This window comes from Cyprinus carpio, chromosome A8 (assembly GCF_018340385.1).
Source record: "Cyprinus carpio isolate SPL01 chromosome A8, ASM1834038v1, whole genome shotgun sequence".
Classification (NCBI taxonomy): domain Eukaryota; kingdom Metazoa; phylum Chordata; class Actinopteri; order Cypriniformes; family Cyprinidae; genus Cyprinus; species Cyprinus carpio.
Window position 1 is genome coordinate 6,576,750 of NC_056579.1, and position 24,334 is coordinate 6,601,083.

General features: G+C 35.2%; 1 protein-coding gene across 1 annotated transcript in view; it reads right to left on the reverse strand.

Moving 5' to 3' along the window:
- The window catches only part of LOC109050912 (fibrinogen C domain-containing protein 1-like), a 94,241-nt gene that overhangs the window by 26,648 nt on the left and 43,259 nt on the right, over nt 1-24,334 (reverse strand). Inside the window, exon 6 of the mRNA XM_042761811.1 lies at nt 3,169-3,265. Coding sequence (XP_042617745.1) covers nt 3,169-3,265 — 97 coding nt within the window. The remainder of the gene's footprint in view (nt 1-3,168; nt 3,266-24,334) is intronic.

Below are 24,334 nucleotides of genomic sequence, written 5' to 3' on the forward strand. Positions count from 1 at the left end.
TGAGTATGAATTTCAATTAGACTGGCCACATCCCACAGTAAGTTGAATTGGAATTTGAACTGGAATGGCAGGAAGAGGAATGTAAAGAAGTTTAATAGAGTACTGCAGGGATGACATATTTCATAGGCCAAACCCTGGAAATGAGTTAGTATTTTATCACATTTGGTTGGATTGTAAAATTGTTTTATTTGATTTTTTGGTTTGTTTTTGTTTTTTTTTTGTTTGTGTGTTTTAAAAATAGGTCTGTGTTTTTTAATAGATGTTGTTTTTATTTGAGAAGACTACCATGATGAACAAAACGTGTAGGAATCATAAATGGTTGCTGGTCATAAAGCTTATTTTCTGCAATAATCCAAAAGGATGATGGAAAAATCCTGCTGGGTTTTTGTCAAGGGAACTAGGGCGATGCTAACTTCCGTGTTGGATTGCAAAAACACGTCATCACTGTAGCACTCTATTAATCCTGCTGGGTTTTTGTCAAGGGAACTAGGGCGATGCTAACTTCCGTGTTGGATTGCAAAAACACGTCATCACTGTAGCACTCTATTCAAAGAATTTTTTCACTATTACTTAAATTTGCCAACATTCCAATGTTTAACTTTTCTAGTTAAAATTAGTTGTATGGATTCCATTTCATTTTAATTCTAACTCCTCACATTCAAAAACAGCAATTCTGCATCCTGTTTGCTACCTCACTTCAGATTTAATTTAAATCCAGCAGCTATAAACTATAACATATAAGGCATTCCCAGTTCAATTCAGAATGGTGCACAAGTAAGTTTAGCAACTGAGCTATTGTGAACTGTGCTCCGTATCCTATTTGTTGGAGGTGAGAGGCTAGATTGTGTCTCGCTACAGGTCCTCTGCCCTCCCTGATTTCCTTGTCACCTCATTCCTGAGAAGCCTGTGTTGCTGATGTTTTCTGGAACTCATTTCACCAGCCCTGGAGGTTAATTGTCTCCAGCTCCCTCATGTCTCTTATTGATTAAGAGCGTGGGCTGGAGCAGCTCAACTCATTGGCACCGATGCACATCTTCACCACGAGGCAGTTCTTGAACCTCGTCACTCCAGGGAGGACTGTTCCATCCTGGGCTTGCCCAAAGGGACCCGGTCCCCTGACCACCAGCGGCACAAGCAATATCCTGTGTCGAACTGCCTGTGGAATTGCTCTAGGCTGGTCTTACTCACTGTGAAGAAAAAGGAGCAGGCCATGGGAAAAGTCATTCTCAGCCACAGCGGGCGTGAGAGACGCTGCTAGCAAGTGCTGTCCTGCACTCGTTGTGAAGCTGTCAATCTCTCGAAGATGACACTCCGTGACAGGCCTGTCATAGTTCATCACTGCTGATTGAGACACAGGACCCTGAGAGCACATTACAGACAACAACTCTACAAGTCTAGACCTAAAATGTTTATCAGGCAAAGCCAAAAAAAAGAAACAAGACGCAACCCACAAGCATCGCCATCACAGAAAATATTTCCATCTTTTTTTTTTCCTCGAAAGAGGAGCAGCCTTGCAGTGAAAAGAAGAAAATGCAATTTATCTTCTTCACATTCAACATATTGGAGAGCAACCGGCCGTCACAGAAAATACACAAACTACAACGTTTTCCTTATTCCATCTATCAGGTTTAAAACAATAGTTCATCCAAACAAAATCTGTCATTATTTAATTGCCTCACATAATTTCAAACTGGATTCTCAAATTTTTTTTTTTTTTTGAGAATCTTTACTTTTTTTCCCCCCATACAATGACAGTTCAAAGCAACTAGGTGTGTCAAGCACCTCAAAAGCAGAGTATACAACTCTATTCCAAGTTTAAAGGTATACCATAGCTTTGCATGAGAAACCAAACACTAAACACAAGACATTGTCTAATTTTTATTTTATTTTATTACCTTTTAGTTTGGAATGAAATACAAATATATTTATACTTTACATTTCTCTGAGCTTGTCACAATGCTTTCTGAAAGTCTTTATTTCCTTTACACTTTACATTTCTCTGACCTTGTCACAAGACATCCTGAGTGAAAGTGAAAGTCGTGACATTTGCCAAGTATAGTAACCCATACTCGGAATTGGTGCTCTGCATTTAACCCATCCAAGTGAACACACACAGCGGTGAGAAGTGAACACACACCCGGAGCAGTGGGCAGCTATATCTAGCGCCCGGGGAGCAACTGGGGGTTCAGTGCCTTGCTCAAGCACACTTCAGCCATGGGTATTGAGGGCGGAAGAGAGCGCTGTTCATTCACTCCCTCCAACCTCCAACTCCTGCCAGCACCGAGACTCGAACCTGCAACCTTCGGGTTACAAGTCCAACACTCTAACCATTAGGCCACAGCTGCCCGCAGAACGCCTTATTTTATTTTAATTTTTGATTTGACATTAACATGACATAAGGTTGAGTAAATAGTGACAGCATTTTAAATATGAATCAACTACTACATTAAAAAACAGTGAGCTGAATCAATAAGCACTAATCTGTAATTCCAGTATGGGATAGAACCAAATGCTTGATCAGTGGACGTTATGATGAGTTTCCTTGTCTTTATAAAGCTCTGGTCCCTGTCCACCCACAGCCATCTGCTACACTCAGCTTTGGGCACACAGTTTGGCATTTTGTCCGTGCTGGCAGCTCACCGTGGCAATAACCAAACATGCCCATGTTCCTTACAGTTGTCGGAAAAACAGTTATATGCAAAAGAAGGACAAACATGATGAGTGTGTTTGTGTGTGTGTGTCATGACAGAAGCAAAATAACTCTCCAGCCTTCTTTGAAAAACATTACTTCCATTCAAAACCAAAAAGTGTGAAACTGTGATTCACGGTTGCGGGTGTGCTTTTATACAACAGTTCCATAAACAAGAAGTTATATTAAGTTTTTGCATTTCAGACACAACATGGTCAGCTGTTCTAGTAAGTTTTGCTCCTTCAACAAAAATTGTTTGATAAAATATTATGAACCAAACTAAATATTTGTATAATGTATATCACATAGTATATAGTACTTGTTATATACTATATATGATAGAAAATGCATTTTGCTGTTTAATATGCAGTAATGGACATAGCATATTACAACTGCTTACATGTTCTTTTAGTGACATTTATATTACTAAAGCTTTTTTCAGACAGATTGCATTACAGATAGGGACATGGAAGGCTTACCAAGCCAATGCTCTCCTGTTATCTTGCCAAATCCTTCACGATAAGCTTCCCAGTCACGGAAAAAGTTAACAGAGCCATCCTCTCTGCGCTGAATCACCTGAAGAAAAAAAAGAAAAAAATATCATTGTTGAGCATTCAAACACTGAAAAATGTTGCCCTCAAAATGGTGACGTTATAACATCTACCAGCAGAGGTAAACTCTCATCCATTGGATAAAACTAAGAGATGCATGATACAAATTATCATATTGGCTGATATAAGCTTATTTTTGATGATTATATATATATATATATATATATATATATATATATATATATAGATATATATATATATATATATATATAAAATCATTATTATTATTAAAAATAATTTTATAGATAGACATATTATAGACATACTATAAAGTGCTATGATAATTTCTTCTAATTGTGCATGCTTATTTTTTATTTTTACCTGTAGATTACACTTAGATTTGCCATATAATGTAACACTCAAATTAATCTCTGCAAAACACTAATAATTTAATTATACTGAAAAATGTCATCTTTAGCAAATCTTAAAATTAATGTGTATTTTCATACTGTATATTATAATGTTGTATTTAATTATACTGAAAAATTTGTTATTTAGCTAGTTTTTGGATTATTATGTTAGACCTGTGACCAATAGACAGCACTATCTTGTCATATCTTATGTCAACCCTCTGCTCACTTCTACTTTAAAACAAAAAGATAATGAATCCTAGTGAAACCTGATTCAGTCTCTAGATAGCTAACACAGTCATCTCTTTTCTGCATGTACATCCTTTGTCTTTGGTATGCAGATGTATTCTTTACTCTGAAAGGATAAAAGGGAAACATCTAAATTGACTGGAGATGGATATTTCAGGAGTGCAGTACAGAGGACACATATAGACGAGTCGGGGTCCTCAAGGGAAAGGTGACACACACATGGAATTCAAAGTGAAATTCAGACACTAATTGACTCCTGATCCCTTTATAGAAGATTAATCAGGCAAGCAGTGGATCAATGGCTGTTGAAAATGCCAGCAAAGGAGAAGTCTTGCCATCAATGTAATGAGCCAAGCACAGCGCCCTTCTCACATGCTCACCAGTGCTTGCCAAGACGAAAACACACATGCCTCCAGGGACGGCTCCCAGAGGAACATCCTCACCTAAACTAGACGGGAACAGCTTAAGGAGCTCAACGCTAAAGGAAAATCACCTTCTGACCTCAGTTAGAAATCTATCTATCTATTTATCTATCTATCATCTGTGTATGTAGGTGTATATATATATATATATATATATATATATATATATATATATATATATATATATATATATATATATATATATATATATATATGATATATATATATATATATATATATATATATATATATATATATATATATATATTATGATATATATATATATATATATATATATGTATATATATATATATATATATATATATTTATAATTAATACTTAATCATTTTCCTGACCTCTGAACGTCATCTAAGAATGCAACATGTATTTTGTGTACTGCACTATCAATTGCTGTGACGTGAAAATTGAGTTTGCGTCGCTAGAAATGCATGCATTCATGATGTACTTGTGTAGGAGTTTTAGGCCTGAATGTACTGAAGGTGCTCTTTCCTCATTAGAGGAGTTTATGTTTAGCTAAGGAGCTTTACGTGTGATGACACACAACGTATAGATTCTTCAGAGAAGACCTCTGAGTGGGACTTCCCGGGCATGTGATCTTGGAAAACAGCCGCTCTTTCAATAAAACATGCCAACACTCTGTGCAGGTGCTTTGGGCCGCATTCAAAATTAATGGATGTGGCTTGACTCTGAATAAATCCTTTCATTGTTTCCTCTTTCAATCCACAGAGCAACCAAAAAGATTTGAATTATTCACCATAATCTCTGTAAATGAACATTGAGTCACGTTTCAGCAGTGGGCTCACTTTATCTTTATTGTACCTCGAGTATAAAACAGGTAATTAAAATACAAGGAAATTTTCATGTTCCGATAAATATTTCATAAGTGCTGCTTTGAATATTCCCACCGGTGCAGCATGAGCAGACTTCATGCAGGGCGCCGTTTAGATAGTAGAAAATCAGATGCATATTTCAGGTGGGCACATTTTGGGGCATTCCTAGGGTTCAGAGAGGGGATACAGGGGGTGACTGGTGGCTTTGGGGCCACACAGCTGAATAGCTGGCTAAAAACATTAGGGCTACACCAGGGCTATCAATTTTATACATTCATTTTTGTGTATCAGGGCACATATCAGGGCAGGCTGTCACACTGTATAGGGTAAGGTGTCACAGTTGAACCTGCCACTTAAACAGTAAAGAAACTATTAAATGTAAATAATTGCATAATGCTGTAAGAATGTAAAAGGGAAACACACAATAAATAAATAAAGAAAAACACATTTATGCTAAATACATGTATATGATGAAAACTATAATATTATAATAAAATTTGCTATAATAAAACAAAACAGAACATTTATTTTAGCTAGCTGCCAAGGCAAAATATAATAAAACAAAACAGAACATTTATTTTAGCTAGCTGCCAAGGCAAAATTTCTTAAACAAAAAATATGAACTTACTAAACTTATAAAATAATAGTTGTCAAGGCAAAATTTCTTAAACAGATTTTATGAACTTACTAAACTTATAAATTAATAATATTCAAAATAAAAGTTTTGTTTACATAATATATGTATGTGTACTGTGTATATTTATTATGTATATATAAATACACACACATAAATTATATATTTAGAAAATATTTACATGTATATACATTTATATATTTATACTTTATATTTTATATTATATATAAATATATTTAATATATAAACATAACATATTCTTCTTAAATATATACATGCATGTGTGTGTATTTATATATACATAATAAATATACACAGTATACACACATATATTATGTAAACAAAACTTTTATTTTGGATGTGATTAATCGTGATTAATCATTTGACAGCCCTAATTTAAACTTTAACTAAAGTTCAAACGAAAAAGGAAAATATATATATAAAAAAAAAACTGATTCATAATATTAATAAAACCTATATTCTAATATGCTCAATGATATTAAAATAAGACTGATATATAAAATTAAATATTAATATATTTGGATTAAATCTATGAATATAGTTATATAAATGTAAAATAATATTTAATATTTGAGAATTGTTCACTTATTTACTTGACTGACACATGGGGCAGTCATAGCCTAATAGAGAGTCAGACTTATAACACTTATAAAGACTTATAACTTGTGATTAATTAACTGACAGATCATGTTATGAATTGATTAACAGCTTAGTAAGGATATAAATCAATATTATTTTCATTGTGATGTCATAAATGGAAGGGAACAACTGTGTTCTGCTCTTGCTGTTGTGTTCCTCTGTGCATCTATTCCAGTTAGCCTAATTCCAAAGCCACACTCCAGCTGATGTGTCCCAAAAGCAATTTCTCTTGTTACAATGAATCTCCAATGGCAGCAGAGCACACGATAGCAGACGTGAGTCCTTTTGTGCAGATGAGGCTCAGCTCCAGGTCGCTGCATCGGGCCGCGAGCGGTCGCGCACTTTGTCTGATGCAGATGGATGACCTTATTCCACTGTTCTTCAGTTTCACAATTGCCATTCAGACAGAGAACGAGCAGACAATCTTCCCACCTTAAGACAGTTCACTTGAGTCACTTGCTAAGAAGGAAAGCAGCCTTAAGAATCGTCTTGTTATCTCTTAATTATCTACACTTTGATTTGCGGCACTACGGCAGACAGCGAGGCCCAGGGGAGTTTTGAAACACCTCTAGCGAGCTGGTAAAAATTAATAATTGTTCTCAAAGGCTGAACCTCCCTCATATTAGCTGAAGTATTTCATTTGCAGTCAATGTAAGAGAGGGAGTGTGTGAAAGATTAAAAGGAAAATGAAAATTGTGTTGAATATTCAGAAATGATGGAGTGTTTTGGGTCTCTTGAGCGAATTAGATTACGAATTTATTTCACTGTTTTGCAGCCGGTGGCTAGGTTTAATTCTAAAAAAGAGGAAAAGAAGTGAGAGTTTATTGGTGTAACAATGGTTCTATAATATCTGATTTATGTTTTAGAGTGCATGTAATGACCTCTGTAATTTCTCAGGAGATATCCTTTGTAACCTAGCTCATTTATCATTGTTTTATTATGTTGACCAGATATTTTAACATAATTGTTTGACATTTTAATGAATAAAAACACATACAATGATAACTTGTCCCAATAAAAACCTCACATTATATAGCTGACTCTTATTTTATCAATTATAAAAACTGAAATTGTATTTTTAATAATAATAATAATAATACATAATTTTTAAATAGATTTTTTTTAAGTAATTTCTTTTTATTATTCTGGATAGCATTTATTTATTTATTTATTTATCTTTTACAGAATTCTGAACACAATTGATCTGGCTTGTAAAAAACGTAGTGGTTTAATCAGTATCTGCAGAAAGCAGACATCAATGGAAATAAAATAATTTTGACCTAATGCCCTGGCACCAAATTTGATAAAAAAAATAAAAAAAACAAAAAAAAAAATGATAAGCAGATATTATTTTTGCCGTCTAAAGGATTTGCATAAAAAAACTTTGCATGCAAAACTGGATCTTTAATATCCACAGAGTGACAGCAAAATCAGACCTTTTTCAATGACCTTTTATTTGAACAGCAGGTAAAACCTGTAGTTAAAAATATCCTAAACTTCAGTAATACACTTTGTTCACATTTATTTACCACACATGTTGCAAAATATAAGAATAATGCCACTCCTTTAGGTAAATAGCCTCTCCGAGCATGTAGTGGAACAATTGTGGGCTATAAATGCTGTAGCAGTGTGGGCTGTTTTTCACCAGAGAGTCACTAGGTACTGGCAGGTTTGGTTTCATATTGCTGAGAGCAGAGAAAACAACCCTGCTGCAAAAATAACTGAAATCAAATCATGTTGTTCGCTCATATTCCCCATTGAGACCCCTCCTGCAGCCAGCAGTTGCACAACAGACCGTTGTAACAATCTGCTGGGCTGGAACAAGAGAAGAGATTCAGTGCCAAAAAACACGGCCTCCTCCTGTCACTCTGACAGAAAACAGAGTCTGACCACACACAGCGCAAAGAGGTGGAGGATTTGACAATGGTCTCCCCGAGGGCTGTCAATCAACTGAGGTATAAACTTGTGGCATCTCCACCTCTGGTTGTACTGGCGGAGGGTCAGAGGCAGTTATTGAGCACACTTGGAGCACCACAGATGTGCCCTCTTTCTACTACAGCAATACTGTGTCCTATTTTGATCCAAAACTAAAAATTTATGGTGACGGTACATTCCATGACAGAGCTAGGTAGAGCGGCTGAATAATTAAACCAATTTTTATGGCCGTATTAGCGATAATACAACCAGTCTCATCGGTGCAAGTATTTTGATTCACAATTTATTGATTTTCCTTAAATTTGTTTAATCTTAGAGTAGTCCAAAAAGTATTTGGACACTTACGGTGGATATAGAAAAGAATCATCCCCTTTTACAATAATCACATTTTGTTGCTTTGTTGTCTTTGTTTTATGCAGCCGTATTTACTGCATTTATAACATCCAAGTGAAAAATATAACACCAACAGATCAGAAAAAAAATAAATAAATCAGAATCACCGAGATGGAAAAAGGATCTGTGGATGTGTGTGTATAAATAAATAAATAAATAAGTAAAATCTCATCTTGAGAAAAATGTAGCATCATTATTTATTTGCAGTGTGACTTTAGTGACTTTAGTTGGAGCCACCATATGTTTATTTCAATAATTACTGCATCATGTGAAAGTGTACAAGTGTTCACTTTTGCAACTGTGATAGAATTCATAAAAAATAGGCATAACAGGATGAATGATAAAAATCCCTTTTCTTTTTCAGGAAGATTCTGCCTCTTCTTGGAGTCATGCAGAGTTAAAATGGCCCATGAAGTCTATTGCATAATTAGAATTTACCATAAAAATGAGTTTTCACTAACCGAAAGCCAACCGGAATGCACAGCGGCTTTGAGACACCTTCTCTATAAAAGGCTTGCAACTGTCTGACACAAAGTCATTTGAGCTGACGTCAGAACGAGAGCAGGTCACACTCTGAGTGGTGACCCTTTCCTTCTCTGCTTCTCACCAACACCAGCTCTCCAAATTACAGAGAAAATTATACAAATAATATAGTATATTACTTGAATATAATATATATATTTATATATTGTTTTTTTGCAGTGTGGAACAGCTTCAGGTTACACCTTATTTTGATAGTCTACTTTAGACATTCTACTAACTATAAGTAACTCTGAAATTACATATCAACTAACTCTAATAAGAGTATTAGAAGACCGTGTGGTTAGTTTTAGGGTTGACATGTACTTGAAAAGTTACAGACAGTCAGTAGAATGTCTGTTGGGGAATAAGCAAAATAAAGTGTTAGCAGAAACTAAGCAGACAGTCTACTAATACTCTAATGAAGAATGTGGGTAACCAAACAGTTGCTGGTAGCCATTGACTCCCATAATATTTTTTTCCATATATCAATTTGAGACTGAGTAAATGACAGGGGTGTAATGGTACATGTTTTTGTAGGGTTGCAGGATTAATCGAAGTTAAATCGCAAAGGTGATAAATGGCGATTAGGCAGAAGCTGCGATTGTCATGCGTATCTTTCAGTGAAGCACCGTTCTGTGATCAGCAGTAAATCTCCAACTGAAGGCCAGAGAGTGCTCTCGCGCTGAAAATACGAATACGCCCCGCAGAAGAAATCAGTAAATTTCTATAGTGGTTCTTCTTCTTTATTTTTAATGGACCCTATAGTGGTTGCTGAATAAACAGAAGATTTAACTGCTTTCATTCATTTAAAGTGACTACTAAAAACATGACTATGACAATATATGGTTTATCTGAGTTCGTCTTATTATAATTTTTTTAATAAAAAAATAATAATAATGCAATGCTAACCGACAGCCTTTATCACTACTATGAAATATGTTGCATGCCTTATTCTGTGTAAGAAGCCACATCATCTCACAGAAGGATTTATTTCAAACACTCGACTGATGTTATGAAGTGAGTTTGGAGTAAAAACGTTATTAATTGTGGTATTTTCACGTGCTTTCAGATGGAACAGCATTTACTACACAGAGCCATAGTCCACTGACAAGCTACGCAAACAGCTTTCATAATTGCAAAATGATATCTTCGATTTCATTATCGCGCGATTATAGCATCTGCGATTATGAATGCGATTTTGCATAGCTTGTCAGTGAACTACAGCTCTGTGTAGTAAATGCTGCTCCATCTGAAAGCACGTGATGGAGATTTACTACTGATTACAGAACTGGCTTTACTGACAAGAAGCGCATGACAATCGCGTTCGATTAATCGTGCAGCCCTATTCGGGTCTTTCGGTTTGGTACGCATGTGTACTGAACAAATACAGCATTGTTTTAACCACTGCAAAATGCAAATATTAGACATATACTCATCAAATTTTACTTTACCTGTTAGTGATGTCTTAATTATTTAATGTTTAAATAAATCTGTTATGAAACAATTTATGAGAGGCGCTGTGTAAATGATTATATTTCAACAACAAATAGAACTTTCATAATTTAGAAGTTAATTTAAAAACTATATTATGTGTATACATTTTTTTATTGTTATATTTAAAAATAAATAATAATTAAATTTAAGTTTGGGCTCTGTTGTTAACTGTAACCTTATAGTAGGCCTAATGTAAAAGGGCTTACTAGAGCATAAGCCGAGGAAGATTTTTATCCCTAAGAAAATTTTAATGATAACTGAATTCATTTTAAGAAAGAGCAATTTATTTAACTGTACCGAACCGTGACGTTAAAACCGAGGTATATACCGAACATCATGTTTGTGTACCGTTACACCCCTAGTAAATGATGACAGAATTTTCATTTTTTTGGGTGAACGATCCCTTTAATTATGACTCATGACTTATGTTAACTTGGTTACTGATGGTGAATCAAGACTTAATAAGTAGTCTGGTTTTAAGGAACATAACCATAATAGGGGGCAGTCGTGGCCTAACGGTTAAAGTGTTGGGGTTGGAGTGTTGGGGTTGCAAGTTCAAGTCTCGGGCCGGCAGGAATTGTAGGTGGGGGGAGTGAATGTACAGTGCTCTCTCCATCTTCAATACCACGACTGAGGGGCCCTTGAGCAAGGCACCGAACCCCCAACTGCTCCCCGGGCACCGCAGCATAAATGGCTGCCCACTGCTCTGTGTGTGTGTGTGTGTGTGTTCACTGGTGTGTGTGTGTGTGTTCACTGCTGTGTGTGTGCAATTTGGATGGGTTAAAAGCAGAGCATGAATTCCGAGTATGGGTCACCATACTTGGCTGTATGCCACGTAACTTTCACTTTCATAATATGTGGGTGTTATCAGTAGGCTACTCTTTAAATGAAATACAGCATAGACTTCTTGATATGTGTCCAATCTGTGTCACAGGTAGCTGGTGACCATGATCCTCGCTAAGCAGCATAAGGTCAAACTGTTAATCCATTTGGATTACCCTTCATGTCAGGAAGTTTAAGCACATGGAATGAAGAGGCTCTTAAATTATCTACACCACCTGTGAAGGACCATGCTTCTTACCTCCACAAATCACAGCCAATATAATCCTGTCAAGGCTGATAAACTCACTAACAAACACCTCTAACCTGATCAGAGCCAAGCTGTATTTAAACACCCAATGCTCACTTCTGATTGGCTGCTAAGGTTATTATCAATCTGCCAGCACGTGCTGTGTGCCAACTGTGTCACTGTTGCTCATGAGACCAGGGCTGTTGCTGCATGATTGAGAATGTTCACTTTGACACATCATGTTCTGGCAAAGCACCTGCAGTACATAATGAAGAAAAGCTTTCAGATTCCTTCTGCTAAAGTCAGGTTTTGACCTACGCTGCAGTCTCTTTAGACACAAATGATCAAGCTGAAACACAGCCAGTGAAATAAATGTACTGCAAAGCATGACACGGCTGTTTGAGTCAGATTTCTGAATGCTCTTTTGAGACATGCAATGGAAAATGTCCTTCGAGAGAGAGAGAGAGAGAGAGAGAGCGAGAGAGAGAGAAGAGAGAGCATTTTTCTTCTTCTTTTTTTTGGTTAACTTAGAAAAATCACTTTTTACTGTCTAAACACATTAGGGTCATTCCTATTCTGCAGTACATTTTAGTGTCCATATCATATCAAGTTAATAAAATGGATAAAATATTTAATTCAAAATTTTAAAGGTTGGAAATCATACTACTTAGTTTTCTTGCATCACAATTTCATCACTAAGTGAACATACAGGGTGAGTTTTAAATCATTTCACTACTTAGGTTTGAGTACAGTTTAAGACTTTCTTTTAATAAATTGCCATTTAGAAGTTGCATTATGTATTTGGCAGATGCTTTTTTCCCAAAGTAGCTTTGCATCCAAGGTATACTTTTTGTCATGTACTTGAACCCATAATCTCAGTGTTGCTGGCATTATTATCTACCGGCTGAGCTGAAAAAAAAAATCTGTTCAAACAAATTAAATAACAATTGAAAAATTTAATTCACTTTTTAAAAAGAAGGAAATCATACAACTTTATTTTCTTTCATCACAATTTCTCCACTAAGTGAACATACAGGGAGAACTTTAAATAATTTCACTACTTTGGTTTGAACAGATGCTGGAAATGACATGGATTTTGGTAGGAAAACAACAGCTTGAAATAATTCTGTGATTTTTAAGCCACTGAAATGTTTGGCAAAAAAAAAAAAATCCATAAAACATGAAAATAGGGAGGGAAAATAGCAAATTATGATCTACCGACTGAGGTGACAAAATTTGTTTAATTTTAATTTTACAAATTGAAATTCACTTAACAGTCACTTAGATGTAATCGAAATCAATCAATCAATCTGCAGCTATAAAGTCTATAAAATAACCCTAAGATTTAGATATGCTACATTACATCCCACAATCTCAGAGTCTCACAGTCCCTAACTAAAAATGTCCCAAGAATGTCACGAAGGCACAAAATTAAGATGGCTACAAATAACTGTTAAACCTCTAGGGGGTCATGACACTCCATATAGTGTAAACCACAGAATAAAAAGTTCCTGGCATCCGAGCTATACTTCCAGGCAGAGTAAAGTCAGCCATTCTTGTGCCATTGTCTTTCACTTTGAGAGTGTAAATTGATCCAAACACACAATACTGTCCAGAAAACACACTGACACTTCAAAGGGCCGGGCTCTCAGAGGCCAAAGAGCCATTTCACACCTAATCAAGTCAGCCCTTAATCCGGGCTGGGCCTGTGCAGATAACACACTTTGAAGTAAGGAGGTCCACTGACGGGAAAACTCGCAAGTCTAAAAAAAGGATTCCTTCATTCAGGCTCATACATGCTTATTCCGCTCTGCTTCATGGTTCAAGTTTGTAAGGCTCTGCAGTGTCATCATTGAAAAGTCCCATTTTCCCTCCAATTCAAACTGCTCTAAACAAAACTAGTTTAACTTCAGCCTTGTTTACACCAGGCATTAACATCAGTCACGGGTGATCTAATTACGCTTCTCAAACATGTCTCCTGTGGCCACACGCGATCAGATTATGTCGTAGGGGAAGGTCTTTCATTTCATGATACATACATCACTTATGTCAGCATGTAAGATTGTTTTTTAAAATAAATTTATACATTAATTCAGCAAGGATGCATTTAATCGATCAAAAGTGGTGTTGCTTTCGTCAACGAAATTTATGACTAAATATCGTCGTCAACGAACCTTTATCATGTGACGAAAATGAGACGAGACGCAACGTAAATGCTAGTCATGCGATGATGACTATAATTAAATGTATAATGCAATATTGTTGACGAATAAAAACGAGACTAAATGGGGTTTACAAAATAAAAACTATGCTAAAATGTCATTTTCGTTGACCAAAACGAGACAAAACGAAATGTTATAACGTTTTTTCGTCTCGTTTAATCGCATTATTATATTTCGCAGTATTTCTGTTTCCTATGCCTCACTGCGCAGACGCGACCGACATCACTTCCTAAAGCCCCACTCGCGGCATTAGAAGACGACAACAAACAAAGTTAAGCGGGATTTATACTTTCACCTGGCTCCGCTGACTGCCAGCGCTCCTTCCCAAACGGACGAGGCTTCGCGTTCACCGTTGTACTATTCTTTGAAACGACAGGGGAGCGACGAGGAGTAATTGTCCTCTAAAACTGTCGGGAATCACCGGTGAGAAGTAATTTGCCAGTACAAGTCTTGTGATGAATGAGTTGATGAATTAATAATTTCTTTATGTACAAAGTTAATACAATCTTAAACTATTGGCTGTATTTCGCATCAAACACAAGACAACTTTAAGCACATAATGTATAATTAATATCTAAATTAATTCTAATTCTATTTTATACAATAAAAATAAAACATACTTCAAATAAGAAGCCTTGGACAAACTATGCAAGCATTTTTTTTTTTTATTCCAAAAAACGTTTTCTGTCAAAAAGCACCTGATGGAGTTTGAACTTCAAATTAAACTGCTTTTGTTTCACACAAACGCCGACACAGACGTGCATGTTCGGCTAGAATCGCCCTGAACTCATGCATGTTCGTATGCGGAGCAATGCGTAAAGTTACAAAAAATGCTGTGCACTTCGCCACAAGAAATTAGTTAGCGTGCACTCAAAGCGAACTTCCGGCAACACCGCGATGATGTCACATTTTCCGCGCTCACCCAAGCAAAATTGCGGAACACGTTGAGTATAAATCAGCCTTGACACAGAGAAAGGGACCAATGGCCGGCCAGCCGGGGTTCGTCTTTGGGAGAAAAAATTGCTGATTTTTTTATTTTATTTATTGTTTTTATTTATTTTATTTAAATTTATGTGTTGTAAATTCAAATCAGAGCATCTTCTGTGTCTGGAATGGATGTATTCTTAAGTCTATAAGCTAACAATAATATAATCAGATAACCTTGTTTGAAATGGGTTTGGCTAAAATAAAATTTTGGTTTCATCTATACTTCTAGGTACTTGTACTATATTGACTGGATTAAATAGAATTGCATTACTGAAAAGAGACTAAAATACCATTTTTATTGACTAAAACTAGACTAAATGTCATCAGTTTTCGTCGACTAAATCTAGACTAGACTAAAAAGAGTATGAACGTGACTAAAACTAATAAAAACTAAAATCACAGCTTCACACAAAGACTAGACTAAAACTAAAATTAAAACAGGCCGCCAAAAACAACACTAATCAAAAGTGACCCTAAACACTTTTACATTGTTACAAAAAAAAAAAAAAAAAGTAAATTAATAAATCTTGTTATTTTTAACTTTCTATAATCAAAGAATCCTGGAAATTTTTTTTTAAATGTAACGGTTTCCACAAAAAAAAAATAACAATATTTCACAACAATACAGTTTTTACTGCATTTTTAAATAAATGTAGCCTTGTTGAGCATAAGAGACTTAAAAAAAAATCCTACCAACTCCCTAGTGTTAATTTAGTTAACGAAGACTATAGCGAAAAATGTTTGTTGACAAGCTTTTTTCCCATGACGAAGACGAAACGAAGACGAGATGATAATAAGGTCAATAAAAGATAACTAAGACTATATCAACATGCTATTTCGTTGACGAAAATAAGAAAGACTAATATGTATGCAAGCTCTCATGAGTTTGGTTGCCAGATATCAAGAGTTCTAATCCCCGAATCAGAGCTTCGCTGTTACATTGATACATTTTCTACCCAGTGTTTTGTTTATTTTAAGCAATCTGGCAACCATCCGCAAACGCTCACTCCTCATTGCGGAAGCGATGATCTGAAAACAATGACAAACAAGTTGGAGTTTAACAATCTGAATGAAAGTGGCACTCAGCTGGTCTGTGTTTTGTCATGAGATCTCCACTGTATTGTTTGCGATTGTGATCTCTGGATAAATGCACTTACTCAACTGCTGTTGTTTTAATAGAGAAGTAGGCTATTGCCATTTGGAATTACTAGGAATTTCATTGTTATAATATTTTTAGTTTGTTTTAGCTGTTTTCATACTGGTTACTGGTGAAAGTGCAATACCTGAAATGCAAAAGAAAATTTCTCAAATGACAACAATCATTACGATTATAATTTAGAGAAAAAAAAATATTTATTATCAATTTAACCATTATACAGAATGACGAAAATGTGACTATGATTTCATTGACTAAAACTTAACTAAACAAAAACAGGACAAGGTTGTCTAAATATGATAACTAAAATGTACATTTGAGTAAAACTAAGACTAAATTAAAAATGGCTGCCAAAATTAATACTGTACAGTCAATTAATAATAATCTTACTGCTAAAATGTCAAGTTTTCAAAGCTGGAATATTAATACGAGGTAAATGACGGCTAATAAATGGTTTGATCTTTATGAGCTAGACGTGCCATCATTTCAAGTAATTTCAAACTAATTTTCAGTTTAAAACTACGGCAGTAAACATAGTCAATATCTGAAAGGTTGATAAACTCCAGGCATAATTTTGTAAATACAGATTAATGATGTTTAATATGCAGATTGTGTGGTAAATCAGAGGAGAGTTGAGTCCCCATTAAAATCAATGGGACCATCTGCAAACCATCGACGATTTTACACCCTCTAATGTGGTTCAAATTGAACCGTGGCACTGAACATTCAGACTTCCAACACCAGAGAATCAATAAAAGGCAGTCGTGCCGTGAAGGATCGCACAGATAGCATCTGTGACAAACTCTTGTTTGGATTCCAGCTGTGCTCTGCTTTCTTTTCCTTATTTAATACAGTACCACAAATATTGCAATATATGCGTGCTATACACACAACCCCATATAAGGCACATAAATAGTATGAGCAGTGTAGCTGAGGAGTTTGATACGCTTTAAATGTCTTCTGAAACTAAATATCTCAGGTGAAGGTCATGTAGCAAACAGGAAAACTGTAAAGCACAATGAATGGGGCCAGATTTCAAGGGCTTAACCTCTAATTCTCAAGGTTAACATAGGCATTCTCCTGTTATCTGGACCACATTAATCATTATATGAGTTGTGAGCTATGTTAGGAGAATCACTGTTTGCTTAAACGTATTCGCTAGGGTATAAAAGCAGATTTTTACATTCTCTTTATGAATAAGAGAGGCAAATACATCTATTAGATTAATGTTGGATTAAGTTTTGTGAAAATCACATAAACAGCCAAAATATGTAAGTACAGGAATAATGGTTGAAAAACATATTTGGAAGTTATTTTTTATTTTATTACAGATTGAGCACAAATGTCTGTGGATTCCAAGCACTTATAGGCATGGTGTTTGGGTGTCCATATACTTGTGGCCATATTAGAAACACATTAGAGGGTGTAAAATTGCTGGAGGATTGCAGATGGTACCATTAATTTTAATGAACACTCACTCTCTACTGATTTAGTCTCACAATTTGCATATTAAACATCCTTAATATATACAGTACAATATTTACATACAGACACAGATAGTTTAACACCTGAATAAATCAAGGTTGTTAACAAATCGACAGTGTCAATGCTTCAATGGCTCACTCATACATGAAGCCAAATGGATTATTCCTGAATGAGTCTGTGTTGTTGAATGAATGGGTTGACTGAATGATTCAACTGATTCATTTGTCGTATCATTTTAATTTGCCTTAACAGTCATGGAAATATCAACCACTAAAACACAGACCATCTGAAATGCATCGATCTATAAACACATATATCTAATATTAAAAAGTCTCTTATGCTCTCCAAGACTACATTTATTGAATCAAAAACAAAGTAAAAACTGTAATATTGTGAAATATTATTACAGATTAAAATAACGGTCTATTATATATGTGACCCTGGACCTTAAGTCTTAGGTCCTAAGTGTACGTTTTTTGAAACTGAGATTTCTACATCATCTGAAAGCTGAATAAATAAGCTTTTTATTGATGTATGGTTTGTTAGGATAGGACAATATTTGGCAGAGATACAACTATTTGAAAATTGGGAATCTGAGGGTGCAAAAAATATATATATATTGAGAAAATCGCCTTTAAAGTAGTCCAAATGAAGTGCTTAGCAATGCATATTACTATTCAAAAATGAAGTTTTGATATATGTATGGCAGGAAATTTACAAAATATCTTCATGGAACATGATCTTTACTTAATATCCTAATGATTTTTGGCATTAAATAAAAATCTATAATTTTGACCCATACAATGTCTTTTTGGCTATTGCTACAAATACACCACAGCGACTTAAGACTGGTTTTGTGGTCCAGGGTCACATATATATATTTGAGAATGAATAGTGTTAGTAGGTGTGTCAAACACATAAACCACTGAGAAAAGTGAGAGATAACTTAACAGAATTTCAAATACTGAAGGCCCAAAGTGTTACAGAACAGATGACTGAATAGCAAAGGTTTTTCAGGGAATAAAAACACAGCAAGGCTTATTCACAAATTTCATAAAACATTGGTCCCACTGGGAGCTTGAAGAATGGAAATTAATGGAAATGTACGTGTTCTTTGAGAGTGGCCCATGTAATAACCTTAACCCAGGAGAAGAAAACAAAAACAAAACCATCTGAGGCCTGACAACGCACACATAAAGATTTGCTTTACAGAAGAGGTAAATATTTCAACAGAGCTACTTTATGTGCCCTCCTCTGGCAATCTATAATAGATAAAGCATTTCATTTCACCAGGCTGCTTTTAAAAAGTAGGAAATTATATTACAGCAAATAATACATTTTCCAGAGTGTTGTGATTACACTAGAAATTTTCGAAAAAGGACAGTGCAATCTGCATGAGGAATAATGCATTTTTCTATCCCCTTTGAGACCAGCCTTACAATTCCAGCTTGTCTGTAATCATGAGAAATCATTACTCTCTGCTAAGATCAATGCCAGAGAGAAACCCGTCTGCCGCTGTGGCGTGCGGCACCCAGCCATTTTGAAACAACCTAGGGGTAGCGCTAACTGCCTGAATATAAATAGAGCAACCTCAAGAATCGTTAGACCTCCAGACCTTTAGTGGTCATGCAAAATTCAAACCGTCAAGATGGAAAAAGAAAAAGAAAAAGAAAGATATGCTGAGACTTTTTCCCCTCTGGCAATAATGTTACTTTCAACTTTCATCACCTTTTAAGATCTGCCATCAAAAACCGACCCCTTTTTTCCCCCTCTCCACATCTCCAGAGTTGCTTCTAAAGAGTTACAAGGGGAGAAAAATACAGCAATTAGTGGAGATCCGGGGCAGGACCAGAGACGGCAAAGCAGGGACGATTAAGCTGTGGGAGTTTGGGAGTGGGCGGCAGGGCTCCAGTTGAAACTTTTTCTGAGTTTCAGTTGAAATTAGATTGATATGTTTCATTCCCCTGCCAACAAAGTAAGATGCCATCGCTGGTGCAATTTCCTCTCACATGCTTTGATTGCCGCCTGTGTCAGACCATCTTTCAAAAAGCTTTCTCTTGATGGACTCCATCGACTGAAGTCTTTAGAAAAAAAACAACAAAAAAACCATGAACCACGTAGAGACCGCTTGAAGGTCTACTCTAGTTTCTTCAATCACTCTGGTGGTGTGTTCTAACAAGGGCAGTGTGTACTCTTACACGCTTAAATAAAAAGCAACTAATGTCCACTGTTCTGCCTCTGGTTCAAAAGAACACAACATTTAACCTACCAACAGAAAATATTATTGTGCACACATCCTCAAGGCATGCCAAACCCTTATGAGAGCTCATGAGAAAGGTGGGCATGTCAAATTGAATGAATCATTCTTTTCAATAAATTCGTTGACCCAGATCACAAAACTGATCTGAGTGATTCTTTTACAAATCTGACTCAGTGACTCAGTCATAGTGGTTAATAGCTCACTGGAGAAGATTATAAATAAATAATGACTTCATATTTATGTTTTCTGAATTGCATGGCTTCAGGAGACTAGCGCACAAAATTTCTAGGCCACTTTTATGGTGTTTTTACAAGTTTGAAAGCTCCAGAAGCCATTTATTGTAATTGCATGGACTACATTATTCATATACACTGGTCAAAATATTACATTTCTATTTTTGTGTTCCAAAGAACAGAAAATTGTTCGCAAGAACATGCTGGTGAGTAAATGGTGACAATTTTAATTTTAAAGGGGTCATGAACTGCCTTTTTTATTATTTTGTACTGTTCTTTTACATCAAAAAACATAATTTATAAGTATCAGGCTATTTTTCATGAGTTCACTCTGTTTTGTTTGAATAGGCATGGCGGATTGTAGACATGGAAGTAAATGTACACTGCTACTGCAGCTGTTTATGTTTGACCACCTACAGCCTACAGATGCTGTGATTTAGGTTAAAAACGCATAAATACTCAGTACATTTCAAAGATCTGTAACAACAGACAAAGCAATAGTGATCATGTAATAAAAACAGTTACTCACACTTGTGTGGTGTGACATTACTGTCGGATCTAGTATAGTTGGCACAACATCGTCTTTTAGTTTCAATCTTTCTGAAAATCCTGCGCCTTGTTTGTAAACAAATCTGTGGTTAACTGAAGTGAACAAAGGACTGAGTTCTTACAGATGAGGTCTGGATCTTTAATAAAGATCTACTGATCTTTAATAATGTTAATCCACTCTTTCCTAACGTTTGGATCAGAAGATGCAAAGACTGTGTTTGTCCACAACTTGGCGCTGAATAACATCTTGTTATCTTTGGAGCCATCTTTATCGTTTGATTTCTGCGTCGACCTGCTTTTGCCTCTCTTATTATTCATCTACTACATATGTGAATCGGCAGGGCTAAACTGGCAGTGATGTAGAAGCAGGCGTTGATCTTCTTCTGCGGAGGTGGGGTTTAGCCACACTATTACGTCATAAAGTGGCACATTCCACAAGCTGTCGTTTTGGCAGATCGGCTTCAATATAAGCTGTTTTTAGATTAACAAGAAAGTTTTGAGTTCTGAAACTTACAGGATGTTTTTAGTACAACAACCTCTTATATGTCAAAAGATTAATTCTGATTTCTCAGTTCATGACCCCTTTAAAAGCAGCTTAAATGTCTTGATTAAAAGGCAGAAAATATTAATCAAAAACACAGAGAGTAAGATGCTTCGTTTACAATATGGACTGATATTAAACTCATAAACCAATTACTCCTGAGAAAATGTAGCCATTAATGTATTTATGGATATAAACGTATTTGCTATATAGAGGCCTGTATAAACACTACCAGACAAAAATTTGTATACACTTGATTATATTATTATACAAACCTTTTGATCTACTGTATAGGCTTATGCTTAAATGACTGAAATTAGTTTTGTAGACTTATATATTATTATATTTTTATTTTAGTATATATATATATATATATATATTTATATATATATATATATATATATATATATATATATATATATATATATATATATATATATATATATATATATATATATATTAGGGCTGTCAATCAATTAAAATATTTAACCGCAGTTAATTGCAAGATTGTCATGAGTTAACTTAATCACACATTTTTATAAGTTCTAAATATACCTTAAATTAATACTTTTCAAGTTTTTAATACTCTAATCAAAATGGGCATGGACAAATATGGGTTGTTTATGCAAATGTAAGTTTATTATTAGTAAAACCAAACTCAACATAGAGCATAAGAATTCAGCTACAGGTTTTCACAAAAACAAAAAGTTTTTTTTACATTTTTTGAGATTTTGTATAAAGTGTATATTTTTTTTTGTGTCTCTTATAAATATAAGAAGTTATTTATTTGTTGTCCCAAAAACCAAAAAGTTTGAAAAAACACAGAGGAGGACAGCACTACTTGTTAAAATGCCTCAGGGGACTCTGGTTTCCAATATTTGAGGCGTTTTTATGCCTGGGAGTGCATTGTTATTTTTGACAAATAGTACTACAAGAAAGCTTCTGACAGAGAGGAAATATTACACAAGGAAACAAATCAATGCATTCAAGTGCAAAATAATCAGAATTTCTTGAAAAAGTGCTAGGGGGTGATTGTGGAGGAAACAGTATGCCACTCTCAGTGTTAAATGAGCTTTGAAGATCCAAATGTCAGCTGCACCATCTGACAGTGCTGAATGAGATCACTAGCTATTAGAAAACCAGCAGAGGTGTGGAGCTGATGTATGAACGGAATCAAAAATTGGGTCCATTTTTGGGTCCCAATATTGAAACTGAATGATTTTTATAACTTTCAGCTCCAATTATGGTACTTGGTTGTGTGTATGTGGACGAACGCTGTACTAAAATACTTCTGGCAGTATTTCCTGCAGTGCTACTTCACAGGTGTTCCTGTGGCTCAGTGGTAGAGCATTGCGTTAGTAGCGCAAAAGGTTGTGGGTTAGATTCCCAGGGAACACATATACTGGTAAAAAAAAAATGTATAGCCTGAATGCACTGTAAGTCGCTTTGGATGAAAGTGTCTGCTAAATGCATAAATGTAAATGCTACTATATCTACAGTACAGTGACAAAAGAGATGACATTTGAGCTGAGTTGTCAGTTTTAGCTTGCAGTTTAAACTGACTGTGATGAAAGACCATGTGCTGCAGAATCATACAAAGATCATAAACAGACAATAAATTACTCTATTGCCTCACTCTCACTGGTATAAAACCAGTTTGTGTAAATTAATCTGTTAAAAATACTACAGAAATCAGCCCTGAACATATGAGTTATCCATCTGAACCTGCTTTATAGCTCACTGAGAACAGAAAAATAAGATTATCATTGTTTAAATGAATAATTTAAAAAGACTCAAAAATCAGAGCATACACTATTATAGTTTGGGGTATGGATTTTTTTATTTTTTTTTTTATAATATTACGGCATAGAAATCATTCTAATATGCTGATCAATGTTGAAAACAGATATGCTGATAATTGTTCTTTTTTTCAGAATATTTTATTTTTTCAGGATTCTTTGATGAATAGAAAGTTCAAAAGAACAGTATTTATTTATTTAAAAATAAAATATTTTGTAACATTATAAATATCTTTACTTTGTGTGACCAATTTAATGTACTCTTGATGAATAAAAGTATTAATTTATATATATATATATGTATATATATATATATATATATATATATTAGTGGTGGGCATAGATTAATTTTTTTAATCTAGATTAATCTCACTGTAATCTTGGAATTAATCTAGATTAATCTAGATTAAAATGGCTCATTTGAATTCTGCTGAAGGCATTCAAATTATGTTCAATAAGATGTACTTGTTAGTAGTACTGATAGAGCTGTGCTGCACTAAAACATAGTAGTTTGACGACGACTCTTCCCCTGCGCTACATCAGTGCTTGGCCCGGCATCTTCCGCATTAGCTAAACCAGGGATGCTTTGCGTTTTAGGTGGTACTTGAGACTGGAAGAACTCCTACAGTAAACTAATTCCGCATTGCACAAGTTGCAAACAACCTTACGCCTGTTTCACACATACTCCGCCTGCAGTGCGTATGCGTTCCATTTTTTTTTTACGCACCCATGTTAACGGATTCCAGCATTACGCGGTTGTGGTCCGTCAGTGCGTTCCAGGAGCAGTGCGTCTGCAGCGTATGACAGCGCATTGTTCGCGGTAAAAATTAACATGGATTGACACGGAAATGCAGTAATTTCACAATAAATGTATACTAATTAAAGCCTACTGTTTTTCACACGCAACACATGGGTTTTTGGCTAGGTTTTAAAACAAGAAAAAGAGCACCTTTAGATAAACGAGGCAACGTGATATAGGCCTATGCACTTTTATGGAAGCAGAAAAACAAAGTTCATTAAGAACTGTGCGATTGCTTCTAATAAAGATTTAAATGCAAAAGGCACGAGAGTCGACTGTTTCTGTCAGCGGTCTTTTAATTTTAAATATTTGCCATATCCCAACAAGAAAAGTAGGCTAATTGTTGTGTTTAAATGTTTTGCCGCTTGCTTGAGCATCTTATTATACAAACCTAGAAGTCAAATGCATGAATAATATGTTGTTT